At 41.9% G+C, this 19,022-nt stretch overlaps 1 protein-coding gene and 1 pseudogene across 2 annotated transcripts in view; both read left to right on the top strand.

Moving 5' to 3' along the window:
* LOC116356397 (hydrocephalus-inducing protein-like) overlaps nucleotides 1-5,649 on the top strand; it is a 63,991-nt pseudogene extending 58,342 nt beyond the window's left edge.
* A 6,667-nt stretch (nucleotides 5,650-12,316) lies between these two features.
* The window catches only part of LOC109866828 (N-terminal EF-hand calcium-binding protein 2-like), a 140,004-nt gene continuing 133,298 nt past the window's right edge, over nucleotides 12,317-19,022 (top strand). The window contains exon 1 of one of the 2 annotated variants that reach the window (XM_020455684.2): nucleotides 12,317-12,740. In XM_020455684.2, the coding sequence (XP_020311273.1) occupies nucleotides 12,423-12,740 (318 nt within the window). In that variant the 5' untranslated portion in view covers nucleotides 12,317-12,422. The remainder of the gene's footprint in view (nucleotides 12,741-19,022) is intronic. The other variant, XM_031802070.1, reaches the window with a different exon arrangement.

Below are 19,022 nucleotides of genomic sequence, written 5' to 3'. Positions count from 1 at the left end.
GCTGGGGGATGAGTTCAGTGTGTCCCAGGACCAGGGCATCATACTTAGGGATCCTTGGGGTGTCCCTACCCAAACCCCTAACCCTAAACTTAACCCCTACCCTTATTCAAACCATAACCTTAACCCATGGACCCTTGTCTCAAGCCAGATTGCGCGATTGCCGTCTGCACTGATCGGTTGAGGAACGAGCGTTGCGTAGGAGTGACGCCATCTGACATGAGACAATGGCCCATCAACCTAAAGAGAGCCATATGCCTCGAGGTACATTACTGGATGATGATTGATTTGTTGTTTGGTATCGACTGTTGCATTATTCCTGTTTACCTCATATTGTTGTTGTGTGACTTTCTGTCTGTGTTGCCGTGTGTGTTATGTGCCTGATGTGAGGAACAGACAGCCCCCAGGTCTGCTTCTCTCCATAGGTGGTCCACCTCCATGTAGACTGTACCAAGGAGGTGACCGTGGCCTTCTGCTCAGAGCCGCCCGTAGTACTGACTGCCCAGCCTATCAAGCGTAAGCTGTGCAGGGTGGTGTTCCAGCAGGAGGTGGACCAGGTGTCAGACTGGGACGACCGCCTCAGGACCATCATGTGGGTTGAGTCTGGGAAACAGGCGGCTAGTGAACAGTCTGCAAAGAAGAAGTTCAAGTCACACAGGCTTACTAAAAAGGCTACCTTTTTGTGACTGTATTTATTGTTTATCATCATGACCCATGCAGGGAGGATATTTGCTGACTACTCATGGACATCAGTTTCTCCACAATCAGTCTGGATCTGAGTACCTCCCCAATGATTTCTGGAATGTAAACACATTCTATCTGTTCTGATTGGACCCAGAAACCCATGGGTTGGGTCAGAGCCAGGGTAAAGCAGCGTTTTGAAAATATGTCATTAGCTTTAATACTCTGATTGGTTCGAGATGATCCAATTGCTGATGACTGTTTTCTACAACACCCTTTATTTTGACGTTACAACAAATGACTTCAAGGGTGTGGCTGTCTGAGAATGAAATATGTTGCGAACAAACGGCGGAATAATTCCTTTTGAGTCATGAGGCAAGGGATGAGAGGCCATTGTATTTTAATTACAGTAACTAGTGAAGTAAATTGAGTGTGCTCTGTCTGTCCCCATCGGATTGAGACAGACACAGAGATATGGTAGAGAACTCATTCAGAGTTATGGAACTATGCATCAGTGCTGTGTGTGATTATGCCAAGTTCTCCTTGAAGAGGTGACCATAGGAGAGACCATCCACTTCAAAGGACACACTGCTCTATCAGACCAGGCTCACCGACCAGTGTATCTGGTGAATAGGGAGAATCAGCCCTTCCAGTTTATCATTGAAGAAATGTCTTGCCAATCAGAAGCCTTTCTGGACAGCCTGCAGCTGGAGCCTATGGAAGGGGTAGTGACTCAACTCTCAGCTTATCAGTGGTACATCAACAAATCATCTAAATGTAATGTAACCGGATGGTGTAGCAGTCCATCTGTTGTTACAGTTAATGCATTGTCAGTGACACAAAAGCATCCTCTCTCTCTTGGTGTCCTGCAGGTTTCCTGTGGTAGTGTCCTTCACCCCAACACAAGATGGAGTGGTGATCTTTAACCTGCTAGTTCAGGTGAAGGGGAAGGTCCAGCCCCTCACTATGAATGTCAAGACAAAGGGCGATAGCATGAACGCCTGTATGCAGTGTGAGAGCACCGAGGGAGGCGTCGCTGAGCTGTCCCCAGGCAACTCTCCTCATCAGGTGGACTTCAAACGGGGGAGAAATGTGGGCTTCAAAGCTTAAGACTCAGACAGAAAGGCTAATTATACACTTAACTCCTCATAATGCAAATTCACAGCTACCTTGTCACTCCTTTGCTTTGTCTAATGACATCCCTTCCCCCTGCAGAAGTGTGTGCTCAAAGACATGGGCCTCAACATCAAGGTATCTCTGAGCAGAATCTTAGCAGAAATGAATCTCCCTCTTTCTCCCTCTATGTCTACCATTTGTTCTGATTCGCGATTTTTTTCTCTCTCTCTCTCTCTCTCTCTCTCTCTCTCTCAGATTAAGAATGGGCGTTCAGTTGTTCCATCCTGGACTCAGCTGGCCTGGATTTCTCCTTCCCCAAAGACACCTTTGTAATTGGCTTCATCTACGATGCAGGGATGGTGCCAGCTACACAGACACTGATCATAAGCAACAACGGAGAGAGGGGCATCAGGTAACTGCTGACAAGTTGCCTCGCCCTCTGCCTTTGTTTGAGCGACAACTTTAAAACCGAGAAGAAAAAAAACAGCCTACATACATTGACAGGCTCGCTGTTGGCCCTTTTCATTTCCTCTCACTTATACTTCCAAATGAAATGTAATGAATAGGACAGAGGGCCACACTGCACTGGCAGGGAAAAGCAGAGGTAATATATATTAGTGACTCTCAATGAAGGAGCTGCCATAGCGTGTTATTCTCCTCTTCAGTCCAGATCAGGGATAATCAACTAGATTCAGCTGCGGGCCATTTTTTACCTGAGTGGATGTTCGGGGGGCCGGAACATAATTACTAATTAGTAGTAGACTGCAAATTGACAGCAAGAAGCCCAAACATATATAATATTTGACTAAAACATAATAATTTCAAACCTTGCTCGGTATGTGATCATGTCGTGTCTCTCTATTATGCGTGGGAATACTTGGGAACAGATTTTTATTTTTTTTGTTGCTCAGGAATAAATTAAACCACCTGCGGGCCGCCAGTTGGGGAACCCTGGTGTAGATTGTCAGTTCTCTAACACCCTGTTTTTGGAGGCGGGGTTCCAGACGGAAGTGCTGCCCCCTGGTGGGTCCACGGCGGTGCCCATCACCTTCTACCCATAGGAGGCAGTGCAATACCATGAGCGAGTGGTCTTTGAGATCAATGACTGTGTCGAGCAGGTGGTTAAGGAATTGAGATGAAGGTGAGGAGATGCCTGTGTGTATGTATGTGTGCATACGTGTGTGTGCTTGTGCGTCTTTATGCATACGTTTCCTGTGCACTTCTTTCTCCCAGGTTGACTTTGAGGACCCCAGACACAAGGTGGTGAATCTGGGGGCTCTGCAGATTGGTCAGAAGATCAGGAGGGTGATTCCCCTGGTGAACAACAGCCACTCCTCTCTGACCTCTCCCTTCTGCTCAGCTCCACTGTACACACTCTGCTTGACTCCAGGGTACTGTACGCCTCTCAGAACCACCTCAACATCACTGTCACTGTGTCCTCTCACTGAAAGGCAAGCCATATGGCTACCTCGACCTGGCAAGTAGTACAGTAGCTACATTAATGGATGTTTTGCTCAGAATGTAGCTATAAAGAGAACACAGTTGAGAGTTGTCATACTAGTTTAGTTCTACCTGTGTGTGTGAGTGTGATGAGACATGTATTCCTCTTCTGTACCGTCGGTTCTGTAAAGTGAACCCGCCAGGTGAGGTGACCCTGAAGCCTTTTGGGGGCCTCTATCTGGTGGAGGTGCTATTCTCTCCCAGGTAGCGCATGGCTCCCTTCACCTCAGAGCTGCAACTTGAGTATCTGGGCACGGTACCCCCCCTGCTGGTGCTGAATGGCTGCTGTCATGGCATGGAGGTCAAGCTGGACCAGGACTACCTGCCCTTTGGAGCTGTTGCTCAGCGCTGCAAGGCCATAAAACGCATCATGCGGAACACTGGAGAAATTGGAGCCAGGTAGGTACTCTGACACACATACTGGTGCTCATGATACATTTGGATATTTTGCTAGTTCCAGTGGGATATGAAGAGGTTTGGCAGAGACTTCACCCCTGCAGAGGGCTACATCTGCCCTGGGATGGAGGTTCCCTTTGAGGTGGCCTTTGCCCCTGTGGAGCTGAGATATGATGACCTGCCCTACACCGTAGAGAGAGCCATCAAATTCACCCTGGCAGGCTCCTGAATCATGCCCCCCATCATTGACCTTGTCCTACCTCACAAATCAGCGCTGGACTCTGAAGCCTGTGATCGAGGGGGAACACTGGAGTGGCCCTCCTCCTTCATCATTGATCCCTACCAGCAGCACAAGGCTTATGAGATCACATACAAAACCATGGTCTTGACCCCAGATGGCAAGAAGCACCTGGTGAGAGACACTTTTACTGTAGTTCTGTCTTAGTAGTCTGGAAAACCAGACCCTAGGCACGCCGGGAAATGAAAACTTGTGGGAGGCAACTGTCAACTGTCTTAGCTCTAGAACAGACTGAGTGTGTCTGTAGTGTGAAGAGCCTTGGTTATGAGGACACATTCTTATTGTTGCTGACAATGAACGTCAAAGCCCTTTTAGATGACTTATGTTGGTTTTGTCAAATAATACGTTTATATGACACAGTATATTATACCATTACGCACTGTAGATGCATCCTGTTATTCATCTCAGTTGCTTGACCACACTGTCTTACTCTCCTCTCCCTCTTCCAGGACTCTGTGTTCTTCTTCCCAGATGTGACAGGCATACTCTACACTCTGCATCGCACTTCTGAGGCCCTCAAAGCTGTGGTCGTACATTGAGACAGGGCCTGTCCACAACGGGCACTCCAACCCTCAACAGTACCACACTACTACTTTAGCAGGATGCCTATCAGCTGTTTAACACCTTGTAATGCCACTGCTTCTACCTCTGTCACACTACACTACATCACCACAACTTTGTCAGCTGCCAGTACTAAAATGTTCTGTGTGCTGGTTCCTTGCTGTGGTGGAGATCATCAAGCACTGTGTCCCTGAAGGGCCTGGACTATCTGGATGTACCAGCTCTGGCCAAGAGGGACTACATGGTCTTCTTCTTCACCTACAAGGAGGGCCAATGCAATGCAAACGTCAGTGGAGAGAAACTGCTCATGTAGATGTACATTATAAATGCATACTGACCATCTTCAGGTACTTATAGATTCCAAAACCCAGATCATCACTTGCTACCTACCGATAGTTGAAGGCTGTAAATGCAGCTGTTTTCCAAGTTGATTTGTATTCAGTCATATGTGTCCTGTCCTCCTCTAATGAGTCTACAGGGGAGTACCTGTTCTCCTACCTGAACTACAAGGCCACAGAGACGGGTATCATCAGCACAATAGATATGGTGACTCCGGTGCGCCAGACAGCCTCTGCCTCTGTGAGAATGGAGAACCTCATTAGCCTGTACTTCAGTGCTGAGTGCCGCAGTCCAGATGTCAGTGTCTCCACAAGTATTGTGCCTGCATTCTCCAAGGTGGGTCTGCATGCATCTAACGTAATGACAAGATTGTTCTTTTTCTTGGCATACACTGTGTATCATTCAAATGCACATTGTGGTTGATACTATGTTTACTCCTCAATTACATAGTTTTAAACAAATGTCAAGCTAATAATTTTACCACTGAAATAACTTGAAAAATTGTAATATGTTTAATATTTGCATATTTAGACTATATACAGCAGGCTCCAGTAATTACATTTGTTTACTGTATTTATTTTACAAATATGAATTTATTTGTCTTTGTCCTATTTATAAAGCCTTAGGGTATTTATCCAGTTTGAGATTAAAGAATAAATATATTTATAGCGGACATGGTCTATCTTATCAGCTCTGATGTTGGGTGTTATCTCTTCTCGTTTCTCTAGTCTAGATCCATGTGTTCTTCTCAGAGCCACTAGGGAGAGCACTTGCTCCTCTCCAAATAGCACTCATTTGGCATCAGCACCAGATACTGTACCTCCTGGGTTCATTTGTGGGAACAGGATGGGTGTTCAGAATGCATGAAATATGTTTCCAATTAGCATAAACAGCAGTTCAATAGTGTGTTTGGTGAATAGTTGGAAGTGTGTGTGTGTGTGTGAGACAGAGAGCAAGCAGTGAGTGAGCAGGATGAGGGCCTGTGTTTTGGGAAAGGTAACTATTAAAATGTTCCGTCATTCTCTCACAAGTCAATGAGTTGTTAAATTCTTTCATATTTAAATATTGTGCAGGGGTTTGAAGTCTCCTGACAGAGCTTTTAATTTGGTGAGTAGGAAAGCTTTAAAGAACCTGTACAGTATTTCCTGATTTCTATTAAGTATGATTCAAATTTAATTACAATATAGTGTAAGTGAAATAGTTTTCCTACCAAAGTTTTTGAATTAAGTATGTTTAAAGCAAGTTTTTTTTTTTAAGGTGTGGGCATAACCCAACAACAGAACGGTGTGGGCATATACCGGTCATTAAAAATATTCACTCAAGTAGAACACTGATTGGCCAGGTCAGCCAATGAGCCAACATGACATAATGTTCTATGAGGAAAAACAGTGACATATTCAATACCGCCTTGCACACTCTTGCCTGCATCAAGCTGATCTAGGGTGTAATCATTAGTCCAACAGCTGTAATTGAGTAGGTTCTATTGGTCAAATTTAGGTATATGTATCCTAGTTTTGTTCCATTTGCTTCTGTTTAAGAAATGTTTTCTGCTATGAAAGTGAAACACGGTTCACTTTCATAGCAGCCACATTGTATTCCCTCTCGCATCTATCCTCACACCCTTTCCCATCACTTGTGGACTTCAATGCACAACACATCAGCTATATGTGACCAGGTGAAAACCTTTCCAAGCCAAACCATATCATAACCACTGCACACGGCCTACATCGTTGTCACCATATTAGCTAAAGTAACGTCATAGTCAACATAGCTAATACAACTAACGTGTTAGTAAAACCGCTACAGTCATGCAGTAAAGTTACAGTGCACAGTCAGTAAGCAGTTTAGCACTTTCAAAAACCAAAACCACTTAGCAAAACCAAAAGCTTACCTTGAAATGGAAGAGTTAGTGTTGTGTTGGATAGTCATAGCCAGCTACCTAGCATAGCATCCCTCTCTTTAAGCAGTGTATTTGAGTAGGCTAAACTTGCTAGCTGTATTTGCTAGCTAAGTAAGTGAAACTGAAAAAAATTACAATCTCTCTATCTCTCTCTTGCTTCTCCTTCATGTTGGAAGAAATTAATTTGTTCAGAACTGTTCAACTATTGTATTTCTCTCTCTTTGAGTCAACTACTCACCACATTTTATGCACTGCAGTGCTAGCTAGCTGTAGCGTATGCTTTCAGAACTAGATTCATTCTCTGATCCTTTGATTGGGTGGACAACATGTCAGTTCATGCTGCAAGAGCTCTTATAGATTGGAGGATGTCCTCTGGAAGTTGTCATAATTACTGTGTAAGTCTATGGAAGGGGGTGAGAACCATGAGCCTACTAGGTTTTGTATTGAAGTCAATGTACCCAGAGGAGGACGGACGCTAGCTGTCCTCCGGCTACACCATGGCTACTGTAGACCTTCATTGCAAAACAGTGTTTTAATCAATTATTATGTGGTGTGAATATATGTAGTATAGTTTATCTAAAAATGATACCTTTTTAAATGTTTTAAACATTTTATTTTATGAAATTCACTGAGGAGGACGGTCCTACCCTTACTCCTCTGAGGACCCTCCACTGAGTTTAAGGTGTTTTTTTCCCTACAATTTATGCTTTGTCCACAAATTTTAGTATAGGATGAGTCAACAACATTATTTGGGTATCAGTTAGCAGAATATACATTTTGTAAGTGTGATTTTCACTTGACAGTTACTTTAATGAGGGAGTGGGAGGGTCTTGCACAGGCACACATATGTATATTGGGTATCGTAAGTATTCACCCCCCTTGGATTTTCACATTTTGTTATGTTACAAACTGTTATTGAAATAGATGTAATTATGATTTTTGTGTCATTGATCTACACAAAATACTCCATAATGTGAAAGTGAAAAGACAATTCTACACAGTTTTACAAATTCCCCAAAATGTAATAAATCAAATATAGCTATATTAATATTCACCCTCTTTCTTTAGGAAATCCTAATTCAGTTCAAGAGTAACAAATCACATAATAAGTTACATGGACTTACTCTGTGTGACATAATAGGGGTTGTATTGAATTTCAAGCACAAATTCAACTACAAAGACCAGGAAGCTTTTCGAAAACCTGATAAAGAAGGGCATGGACTGGTCGATGGGTACCACTAACAAATCAGACATTGAATATCTCTTTAAGCATGGTCAAGTTAATAATTAAGCTGTGAATGATGTACTGTATTAAACCACCCAGGACAGAAAGGAAACTGCTCAGGGATGTGACCATGAGGCCATTGATTACTTTAAATGGTTGTGATGGATGAGGTTGTATAAACAACATTGGAGTGACTCCACAATAATGTCCTAATTGACAGAGTGAAAAGAAGAATAGAAATATACAGAAAACATGCATCCAACAAGGCACTAAAGTAATACTGTGAGAGAAAAAACTATAAAATCAAACGAATACACTTTTGGCCCAAATCCAAAGCCTTATGTTTGGGGCAATTCCAACAACACATCCCTGAGAAACTGCCTCCTTATTTTCAAGCATGGTGGTGGCTACATCATGCTATGTGTATGCTTGACATAGGCAAAGACAGGGGAGTTTTTAAGGATAACAAGAAATGGGATGGAGCTAAGCACATGCAAAATCCTAGAGGAAAACCTGCTTCAATCTGCTTCACACCAGACACTGAGAAAGGAATTCACCTTTCAGCAGTACAATAACCTAAAACACAAGGCCAAATCTACACTGGAGTTGCTTACCAAGAAGACAGTGAATGTTCCTGAGTGGCCAAGTTACAGTTTTGACTTATCTGCTTTACATTCTATGGCAAAACTCAGAAATGGCTGTCTAACCATGATCCCCAACACCTTGACAGAGCTTGAAGGATAATTTCAATAATTGGCAAATATTGCATAATCCAGATGTGAAAAGCTCTTAGAGATTCCAAGAAGACTCACTGCTGTAATTGCTGCCAAAGGTGTTTCTAACATGTATTCACTCAGGGGGGAATACTTATTTTATGAAGGTATATCAGTGATCTTTAAAAAGAATTATAATAATTCTTCCACTTTGGCAGTACAAAAAAAGGTTGTGTAGATCATTGACAATTAAATCAATTTTGATCCCACTTTGTAACACAATAAATTGTGAAGAAATACAAGGGGGATGAATACTCATGATACTTACATTCTAACTTTTTCCTAATCACAGAATTCTAATTGTTCTTATAATTTTTCACAGGATCAGTTGAATCCGTTGTTTCTTTGCTGCAGTGTAACCAGTCCCCCTGCCAGGACTAGCCTACATACACAGAACAGCCCACAGTACTATCAACTCAATAGGGATGGATGGCATTACCACTTCCCAATGTCTCCTTCCCTCCCAGCCATTGCATACAGTAGGCTATGCTGTGGGTTTATTCCATGGGCTTGTCAGTGCTTCCCCTTTATATAGAGTATATTATTATTTTCTGCCAAGATACCTTTTTAAGATCAGAGTGACTAGTTACATATCTTCCTCAGATTCTCATCAGATTGTCAGAGAAACGTCCAAGCTAACTAGCTAGCTTTTAATCATGTTTAGCCAACCTATTAATAGATGTATGTAATAATTGTCAGCTAAAATACAGTAACGTTACGCTACCTAAATCATTTTTGGGGTTAATATAGAATTCACTGGTGATGTCATTGAGATCAAGAGATAAAAATAAAACTGTCCATGATTTTCAGATGAGTTTCAAAGAAAGAGAACATCATTTAATTTTCTTGCATTTTGGAGTAGAATGTCCTTTTAAAAATTCACCAGAAGTCACCTTCCCACAGTCGTTCGAAAACAAAAATCTCCTGGGGGAGCATGCCCCACAGCATGAACTGTAATCCGCTACCTCTGCCACTGCTGTGGGGGGAAAAAAAGTATCTTAAAGGGATGCCTTAAAGCGCCAATCCCGATTTGACAACATCCGGTGAAATTGCAGAGCGCCAAATTCAAACTACAGAAATATCAATATTCAACATTCACAATAATATAAGTGTAATACATCAAAATAAAGCTTAACTTCTTGTTAATCCAGCTGCTGTGTCAGATTTCAAAAAGGCTTTACAGCAAAGCACACCATGCGATTATCTGAGGACATCGCCTCGCATACAAACACATGGAAAAAAAAATTCGGCCAGGCAGGTGCGGCACAAAAGTCAGAAATAACGATATAATAAATGCCTTACCTTTGAAGATCTTCTTCTTTTTGCAATCCCAAATGTCTCGGTGACACAATGAATGTTCGTTTTGTTCGATAAATTCCTTCTTTATATCCCCAAAATGTCAATTTATTTGGCCTATTTGATTCAGAAATACACCGGTTCCAACTCGCCCAAAATGACTACAAAGTATCTAATAAGTTACCTGTAAACTTGGTCCAAACATTAATCTGTTTCCAATACCGAAGAAAAATAACACGGAGCGCGCTCCTTTTCACGCGCAACAAAAGACTAGGGACCTTCAGAGTGACACGTACAAAGAACATCACTACTTCTTAATTTCTCAAAGTAAAAACAAAATTTCTAAAGACAGTTGACATCTAGTGGAAGCCATAGGAACTGCAACCAGGTTCCTAATAAACAGGGTTTCCCTATTTACAGTCCCATTGAAAAATCCTATGACCTTAATGATTTTTTTCCTTGGATGGTTTGTCCTCGGGGTTTCGCCTGCCAAATCAGTTCTGTTATACTCACAGACATTATTTTAACAGTTTTAGAACCCTTAGTGTTTTCTATCTGAATCTACCAATTATATGCATATCCTAGCTTCTGGGCCTGAGTAACAGAAGGTTTATTTTGGGCATACATTTCATCCGGACGTCAAAATACTGCCCCTTAGCCTTAAGAAGTTGTTCATTTGATCACTTTTTTATTGCTGTTAGTTTCCCTGCTAAATGCAAAAGTAGTGTATTTGAGGTTTAAAAAGGCTTCTGATGTTTATAATTTCCACATTAATTATAATCCACATAATAATTCACATTTCCTGTTGCTGCATGGTTATTTTCCTGCTGTAGAAAACTGGCTCAAATTAAGATCCTACATCTGTAGTGGAAACACTGGGGCTTGTTATATGGTCAGATTGTTCCTAATACCCCTATCTGGTATGGTCTCAAGAGAAGACAGTGACCAGAAGAGGATGAACAGTTCTGACAGAAATGGCATGTGTTGTGTTTGTGATTGTCAGTTTGAAACTGAGTAGCAGTTGTGATGTAGTTGAACTGTAATCAGAGCAGACAGATAGATTCTCTAGTGAAAGAGTTCTCATTTCTCCTCTATATGGAAAGCTCATAGCCCTGTGCTAAGGGGCATCACATCCATCTGGGATCTACCACACGAGAAGCCTGTCTATGCTGGGCTGTCTGTAATGGGCTTGTTTTCCTGATCCATGTGGTGAAGCATGGGGCTGATGATGCTCAAGTAACCGAAGTCCTATTGAACCCAACCAGGTCTGACTGGCTGTGCTCTGCTTCAGGCCTTCCTCTGTCAAAGACTGGAGGTGGATGGAAGCACTTCTAGTCCCCTAGGCAAGATGTCCTCAGAATGGGTTCTTCCTCAATAACTGCTGTGGACGATTACCATATGCAGAGTTCTTCGCTAGATAAAAATGTCAATAATTATATTTTCATCTTTCTAATGGCAGATAATTCCTCCAAATGATGCTAATACTCTGGGTAGGTTGGGCTAATATAAGGGAAAGGCATCTAAACTATAACCACCTCGCTGAAAAGGGCAGGACCAGAGAGCCATTCAATTCACAAAGGTTATCCTGCATGGGCCTTTATAGTAGCACACATCACACAGTAGTAATGAGGGACTTTCCTCAAAATTGAGAGAGGCTCAGATGAAACATGTAGGCGGGGCGTTCTGCGCTCTATGATGAAGCCCAACGTCTCTGATCATCATCATGGAAGTGTTTCATCTAGCAGAGATTATGAATGCAACAGGGGTGACATCACCCCACTCAACCAAGCCACTCAATCCCTCTATTCTAATGGAAAAGTACTAGTGACTTGATCTTTCAATGAAAGTGAACATTTTCCCCATCTCATCTGAAAGCAAAAGTGATCTTACTTTATTTAAGTGGAATGCTGAAGAATGTTAGAGTTAGAGTGTTAAAATGACATCAAATCAACGTCTATTCCACGTTGATTCAATGTAATTTCATTGAAATGACGTGGAAACAACGTTGATTCAATCAGTGTGCCCAGTGCGGGATACTACTCCATAATTTAATTCAAGGTGCTTAAATCCACCATGTACAATGTCTCTCAACACTTTGTTACTTTAATGTCTTTACAATAAGTTTTACATATACAATACATTATAATATATTTATGGAAGTATATCAGACAAGGTGCTGATAGAAAATTGCCAAGGCACCAATAGACAATCCGTAACCCTCTGAAAGTCATATTGAAGAGAGGTGTGTTTTCTGGGACGTTCGGAGGGTCGATGATGATGTAAGAGGAGAGGGAGGGATTGCCCCCATAACGCTCAACATGAACGCTCCGCGGCAAAAGGATGTGTGAGCAAGCAGCGCGCTACTGCAGGGACGGTGTCCACAAACTGCTCCAAAAAGAACAACCGAAACTCCGGGCTCAGGACAACAAAGAACAACCAAAACCCGAGGCCGAGGAAAGCGAGTCAGCGACGGCTGCACAGTCTGGAAACAGCGGCGCCCAGCCCGGTGGAATTGACGGGCTCGTCCGCTGGATAGTCACCAAGATGAGCGACAACAAAAGCATCTCTACCCGGGAATACGCGAAGGAGGAGGCAGCGGTTGCCCAAGAACAGTTCTTCGCACCAGAGCCACGGAAAGGCATCTCTGTAATATTGGATGTAGGTATCGCTTACTTACCTGTAGGATTATCAAATATTTTACATGCAAATTATTAATTGCTATGGTGGCAGAGGTGGAAGAAAGTCCCATTTTAATTCAGTGCACAATTACGCGTAAAGATCATCCCCAATGTTGTGCCAATACTGTACACATCATCAATTCGTTACATAGCCTCTCTGATTATACACGTATTCACTTTATATTACTTGAAAATAAAGTTTTTTTGTAATCTGTAGGCTATCTGATCCGTGTTTTCCTTAAACGGTGGATGAATTCTAAGCACCATAACCAAATCAAATAGGCTACTCAGAGTTTTTATGGAGATGGCCTTAAAGGTAGACTCAGCGAAATTACTTTGCCACGAGCAGCACCTCAAATATTGGCCGTGTTCGAGAGCATCAAAACCGTTATGTATCATGAGTGACCGACTGACTGATCTACAAATGATATTGAGTTGTTATTTATGATGCAAGGTGATTTGTAGATTAGTCCGCCTTGCCTTTAAAGGCGGCTGCATTGTCGAATGTGCCCATTGAGATGCGTGAAATGCAAGACTCTGACACACATGATCTGCGCACGGGTTCATTTCATGCTGTTACAGCGTGGGTTCAGGACATAAACAGCGGAGAATTTAGTTGTTGCGGAAATTGACCCATTATGCTGTTTACTTTCTGCATTTACCCCATATCGCTTAGTCTACCTGTAATTAAGTGCACCCCATATTGGATTTGGGTGGTGCGTATAGGCTATACATCCTAGATATAATATTCTCCATGCTCCAAATTGGTATCAATTGGTGTAAATGCTCCTAGATGTGTGCAGTTTGTTACATGGTAGTCTTACTGATGTCCTTTGATGCCATAGCATGCATATACAGTACAGTCCTTTATATGTTGTCATAATAAATCATCTTATACAGAGCTATAGATTAATATATGACTGATAGTATCCAGTAATTACGCTAGGGGTAATATTCTGAAATATTCTGCTTTTACAAAATGTGATGATACTTGATAGCTACCTACACAAATAGCTAGCTAGAACAAAGTGTTAATAAGATAAATTCATTTAAAAAGATTAAAAACAATACAAATAAGTTATCCTAGCTAGCTGGTCTCAGCAGTATTCATTTAGTAGGTCAAAGTGTTGCCATAGGATTATTCATCATTGCTTCATAATTATGTGTGCCTGATGCTCCTTCTTCTAGGGATCTACATATTGCATTTAGAGGTAAAACTAATCTGAGAGTCAGAGAAACTAGTTCACTTTTAGACCCAGACCCAGATAAGCTAGGTGATGAAGAAGTGGTGCATGGAAACTCATTAGAATTCTGAAATGAAGACCAGAGGAAGTATCCTAGTGTGTGTGTGTGGGGGGGGGGACATTTTCCAGGTCCCCACGAAGACAGACTATTTTAGGTTTAGATGTTGGGGTTAGAATTAGGGTTAGGTTTAAAGTTAGGGGTTAATGTTAGGGGTAAAGGTTAGGATTAAAAGTTAGGGTAAGGGTTAGGTTTAGGGTTACGGTTAGGGGTTAACAAAAATAGGATTTTGAATGGAAATATACTGTAGGTCCCCACAAGGATAGTAAAACATATTGTGTGTGTGTGTGTGTGAGGCAGAGAGAGAGAGATTACGGGTGAAATATAGTATTCAATAATATTATCTATTGCTTGGTGTGTGCAATTACATATCTGCCATTAAATAGGATTCCAAGACCATTGTCTAAAGGTGTGTGAGTATTGAAAACCCATAGAATTAGAAGACAAACTTCACAGTGGCTGTTCTTTGCACTGTATTTTTATAGCCTTGTTTTTCTCCTCTCTTCTCTCCTCTACACCCCTCCTCCACACAGCAGAGGCATAGATCCATCCATTTGTAATGAGGCAAAAAGATGCAGGAAGAATCCTGCCTCCTCCCTCTCTCTCTCTCTCTCTCTCTCTCTCTCTCTCTCTCTCTCTCTCTCTCTCTCGCTCTCTCTCTGTCTCTCTGTCTCTCTGTCTCTACCTGTTCCCACCATTCCGTGCCTCTCCCTTTCTCACACATTTTCTTCCTTCTTGTTTCTCAGCCTCTCATTATTACCTGCTTCTTAATTCTTCCTTCTGCCTTGCATGCTATTCAAGTCTCCATTCAAGTCGCCATCCATCCCCATGACACCTCCGTTCCTACTACAGCAACTGAAATGACTGCAACACTTAACAAAGAGCTGCAGTTAGTTTCAGAATAAGTTTTTCATAAATATTTTAAAAACTTAAAGCATTGTATTTGTGACAAATCATTCACTAAACCCTAAACTGTAATGAATCATGTGGATGTTGAGCAAATTGAGATGACTAAACTGCTTGGAGTAATCCTGGATTGTAAACTGTCATGGTCAAAATATATTGATACAACAGTAGCTAAGATGGGGAGAAGTGTGTCCATATTAAAGCGCTGGTCTACCTTCTTAACAACACTATCAACAAGACAGGTCCGGCCCGAGTTTTGTCGCACCTGGTCTACTATTCATTCGTGTGGTCAGGTGCCACAAAGAGGGACTTCTGAAAATTACAACTGGCTCAAAACAGGGCAGCACGACCGGCCCTTAAAAGTAAATGGGGAGCTAACATTAATGACATGCATGTCAATCTCTCATGGCTCAAAGTGGAAGAGAGATTGACTTCATCACTACTTGTTTTTGTAAGAAGTGTGTACCGAGCTGTCTGTTTAAACTACTAGCACACAGCTCGGACACCAATGCATACTCTACAAGACATACCACCAGACACACCTACTTATTCAAAGGTTGTTCTTGATTTTTGTTTACTATTTTCTACATTGTAGAATAATAGTGAAGACATCAAAACTATTAAATATCAGATATGGAATCATGTAGTAACCAAAAAAGTGTTAAACAAATCTAAACATATTTTATATTTGAGTTTCTTCAAAGTAGCCACCCTTTGTCTTGATGACAGATTTGCACACTCTTGGCATTCTCTCAACCAGCTACACCTGGAATGCTTTTCCAACAGTCTTGAAGGAGTTCACACATATGCTGAGCACTTGTTGGTTGCTTTTTTCCTTCACTCTGCGGTCCAACTCATCCCAAAGCATCTATATTAGGTTGAGGTTGGATGATTGTGGAGGCCAGGTCATCTGATGCAGCACTCAATCACTGTACTTTTTGTTCAAATAGCCCTTACACAGCCTGGAGGTGTGTTTTGGGTCATTGTCCTGTTGAAAAACAAATGATATGTCCCACTAAGCGCAAACCAGATGGGATGGCGTATCGCTGCAGAATGCTGTGGTAGCCAGGCTGGTTAACTACTTTAATATACATATAAGTGAATTTGTCCCAATACAAATAAATTATTTTTATTTTATTTTATTTCACCTTTATTTAACCAGGTAGGCAAGTTGAGAACAAGTTCTCATTTACAATTGCGACCTGGCCAAGATAAAGCAAAGCAGTTCGACACATACAACGACACAGAGTTACACATGGAGTAAAACAAACATACAGTCAATAATACAGTATAAACAAGTCTATATACGATGTGAGCAAATGAGGTGAAATAAGGGAGGTAAAGGCAAAAAAAGGCCATGGTGGCAAAGTAAATACAATATAGCAAGTAAAACACTGGAATGGTAGATTTGCAATGGAAGAATGTGGAAAGTAGAAATAAAAATAATGGGGTGCCAAGGAGCAAAACAAATAAATTAATTAAATACAGTAGGGAAAGAGGTAGTTGTTTGGGCTAAATTATAGGTGGGCTATGTACAGGTGCAGTAATCTGTGAGCCGCTCTGACAGTTGGTGCTTAAAGCTAGTGAGGGAGATAAGTGTTTCCAGTTTCAGAGATTTTTGTAGTTCGTTCCAGTCATTGGCAGCAGAGAACTGGAAGGAGAGGCGGCCAAAGAAAGCATTGGTTTTGGGGGTGACTAGAGAGATATACCTGCTGGAGCGTGTGCTACAGGTGGGAGATGCTATGGTGACCAGCGAGCTGAGATAAGGGGGGACTTTACCGAGCAGGGTCTTGTAGATGACATGGAGCCAGTGGGTTTGGCGACGAGTATGAAGCGAGGGCCAGCCAACGAGAGCGTACAGGTCGCAATGGTGGGTAGTATATGGGGCTTTGGTGACAAAACGGATTGCACTGTGATAGACTGCATCCAATTTGTTGAGTAGGGTATTGGAGGCTATTTGTAAATGACATCGCCAAAGTCGAGGATTGGTAGGATGGTCAGTTTTACAAGGGTATGTTTGGCAGCATGAGTGAAGGATGCTTTGTTGCGAAATAGGAAGCCAATTCTAGATTTAACTTTGGATTGGAGATGTTTGATATGGGTCTGGAAGGAGAGTTTACTGTCTTACCAGACACCTAAGTATTTGTAGTTGTCCATGTATTCTAAGTCAGAGCCATCCAGAGTAGTGATGTTGGACAGGCGGGTAGGTGCAGGTAGCGATCGGTTGAAGAGCATGCATTTAGTTTTACGTGTATTTAAGAGCAATTGGAGGCCACGGAAGGAGAGTTGTATGGCATTGAAGCTTGCCTGGAGGGTTGTTAACACAGTGTCCAAAGAAGGGCCAGAAGTATACAGAATGGTGTCGTCTGCGTAGAGGTGGATCAGAGACTCACCAGCAGCAAGAGCGACCTCATTGATGTATACAGAGAAGAGAGTCGGTCCAAGAATTGAACCCTGTGGCACCCCCATAGAGACTGCCAGAGGTCCGGACAGCAGACCCTCCGATTTGACACACTGAACTCTATCAGAGAAGTAGTTGGTGAACCAGGCGAGGCAATCATTTGAGAAACCAAGGCTGTCGAGTCTGCCAATGAGGATGTGGTGATTGACAGAGTCGAAAGCCTTGGCCAGATCAATGAATACGGCTGCACAGTAATGTTTCTTATCGATGGCGGTTATAAGATATCGTTTAGGACCTTGAGCGTGGCTTAGGTGCACCCATGACCAGCTCTGAAACCAGATTGCATAGCAGAGAAGGTATTGTGAGATTCGAAATGGTCGGTAATCTGTTTGTTGACTTGGCTTTCGAAGACCTTAGAAAGGCATGGTAGGATAGATATAGGTCTGTAGCAGTTTGGGTCAAGAGTGTCCCCCCCTTTGAAGAGGGGGATGACCGCAGCTGCTTTCCAATCTTTGGGAATCTCAGACGACACGAAAGAGAGGTTGAACAGGCTAGTAATAGGGGTGGCAACAATTTCGGCAGATAAATTTAGAAAGAAAGGGTCCAGATTGTCTAGCCCGGCTGATTGGGGGGACTATGTACAAAAGTACTGTAATTTCTAAACTTTTCACCATATGGATGAACATACCCTCAAATTAAAGCTGACAGTCTGCAATTTAACCTTATAGTCATTGTATCATTTCAAATCCAATGTGCTAGAGTACAGACCTAAAACAACCAAAACATTGTCACTATCCTAGTACTTATGGAGCTCACTGTATGTTTTTAATCTGAAAAGCAGTGAAATTGGTTCACCTACATTATGTGGCGCTATGCTGTAAGGCCTGACAAATGGATTATCAGACAAGTCCCTTAACACCAGAATGGCGAATGTTATACACACATACCTCTGTCACTTTTATCATTAGTCATGCCCCACTTCTGTTGCTTTAATTGTGGTTTACATTTAGTATGAAATGTAATATTTTAATGGGCCCTTTTTTTTATAATGTAAGTGAGAAAGGGTCTTTCTGGAGGATATGTACCTGTATTTCTTTACCTCTCCCGTTAACCATCTGCAACCACATAATAATGAAAGCCATTGTGATGTATGGCGTGCTCTCTGAGTCAGTGCCCATTGTCTTTCCCTCAATGGTTTAATATCTCATCTGATGAGCTTTTCCCAATGTCCAATGGACAATTTATTTTATTAAAACTCTCAAGTTCTCATCAGTCTGGTGAAGAAAATAGATATCAATAATGGCCCAAAATACAAACACCTATACACAGTTGTTTATACTGTTAAACGGAAACTCCCAAAATGGTTTGCATATCAGCAGGTCAAGTTTTCAAGATATTGGACTTTCAAGAAGTAAAGTGGAGTTCCCCTTTTAACCTCGTTCATGCATGAAATGCACTTACCACTTTCAAAAGCATAGAAAGAAACACATGAATATATATCCCCCACCAGATATAACAAGGATTTACAGATCATTTATTGGTGTTCTGAACTGGTGTGATTACTGCTTTCCCAGTGACAAACTAAGGACTGGAGTCTGAATCGTGCTATTACACACGAGTGCATAATGTGGTTCGGCTTTTTAAACAAGATTA

The sequence above is a fragment of the Oncorhynchus kisutch genome, linkage group LG22, assembly GCF_002021735.2.
Source record: "Oncorhynchus kisutch isolate 150728-3 linkage group LG22, Okis_V2, whole genome shotgun sequence".
NCBI classification, from domain to species: domain Eukaryota; kingdom Metazoa; phylum Chordata; class Actinopteri; order Salmoniformes; family Salmonidae; genus Oncorhynchus; species Oncorhynchus kisutch.
The sequence above is the reverse complement of the archived record's forward strand: the minus strand, read 5'-3'. Positions and strand labels throughout refer to the sequence as shown.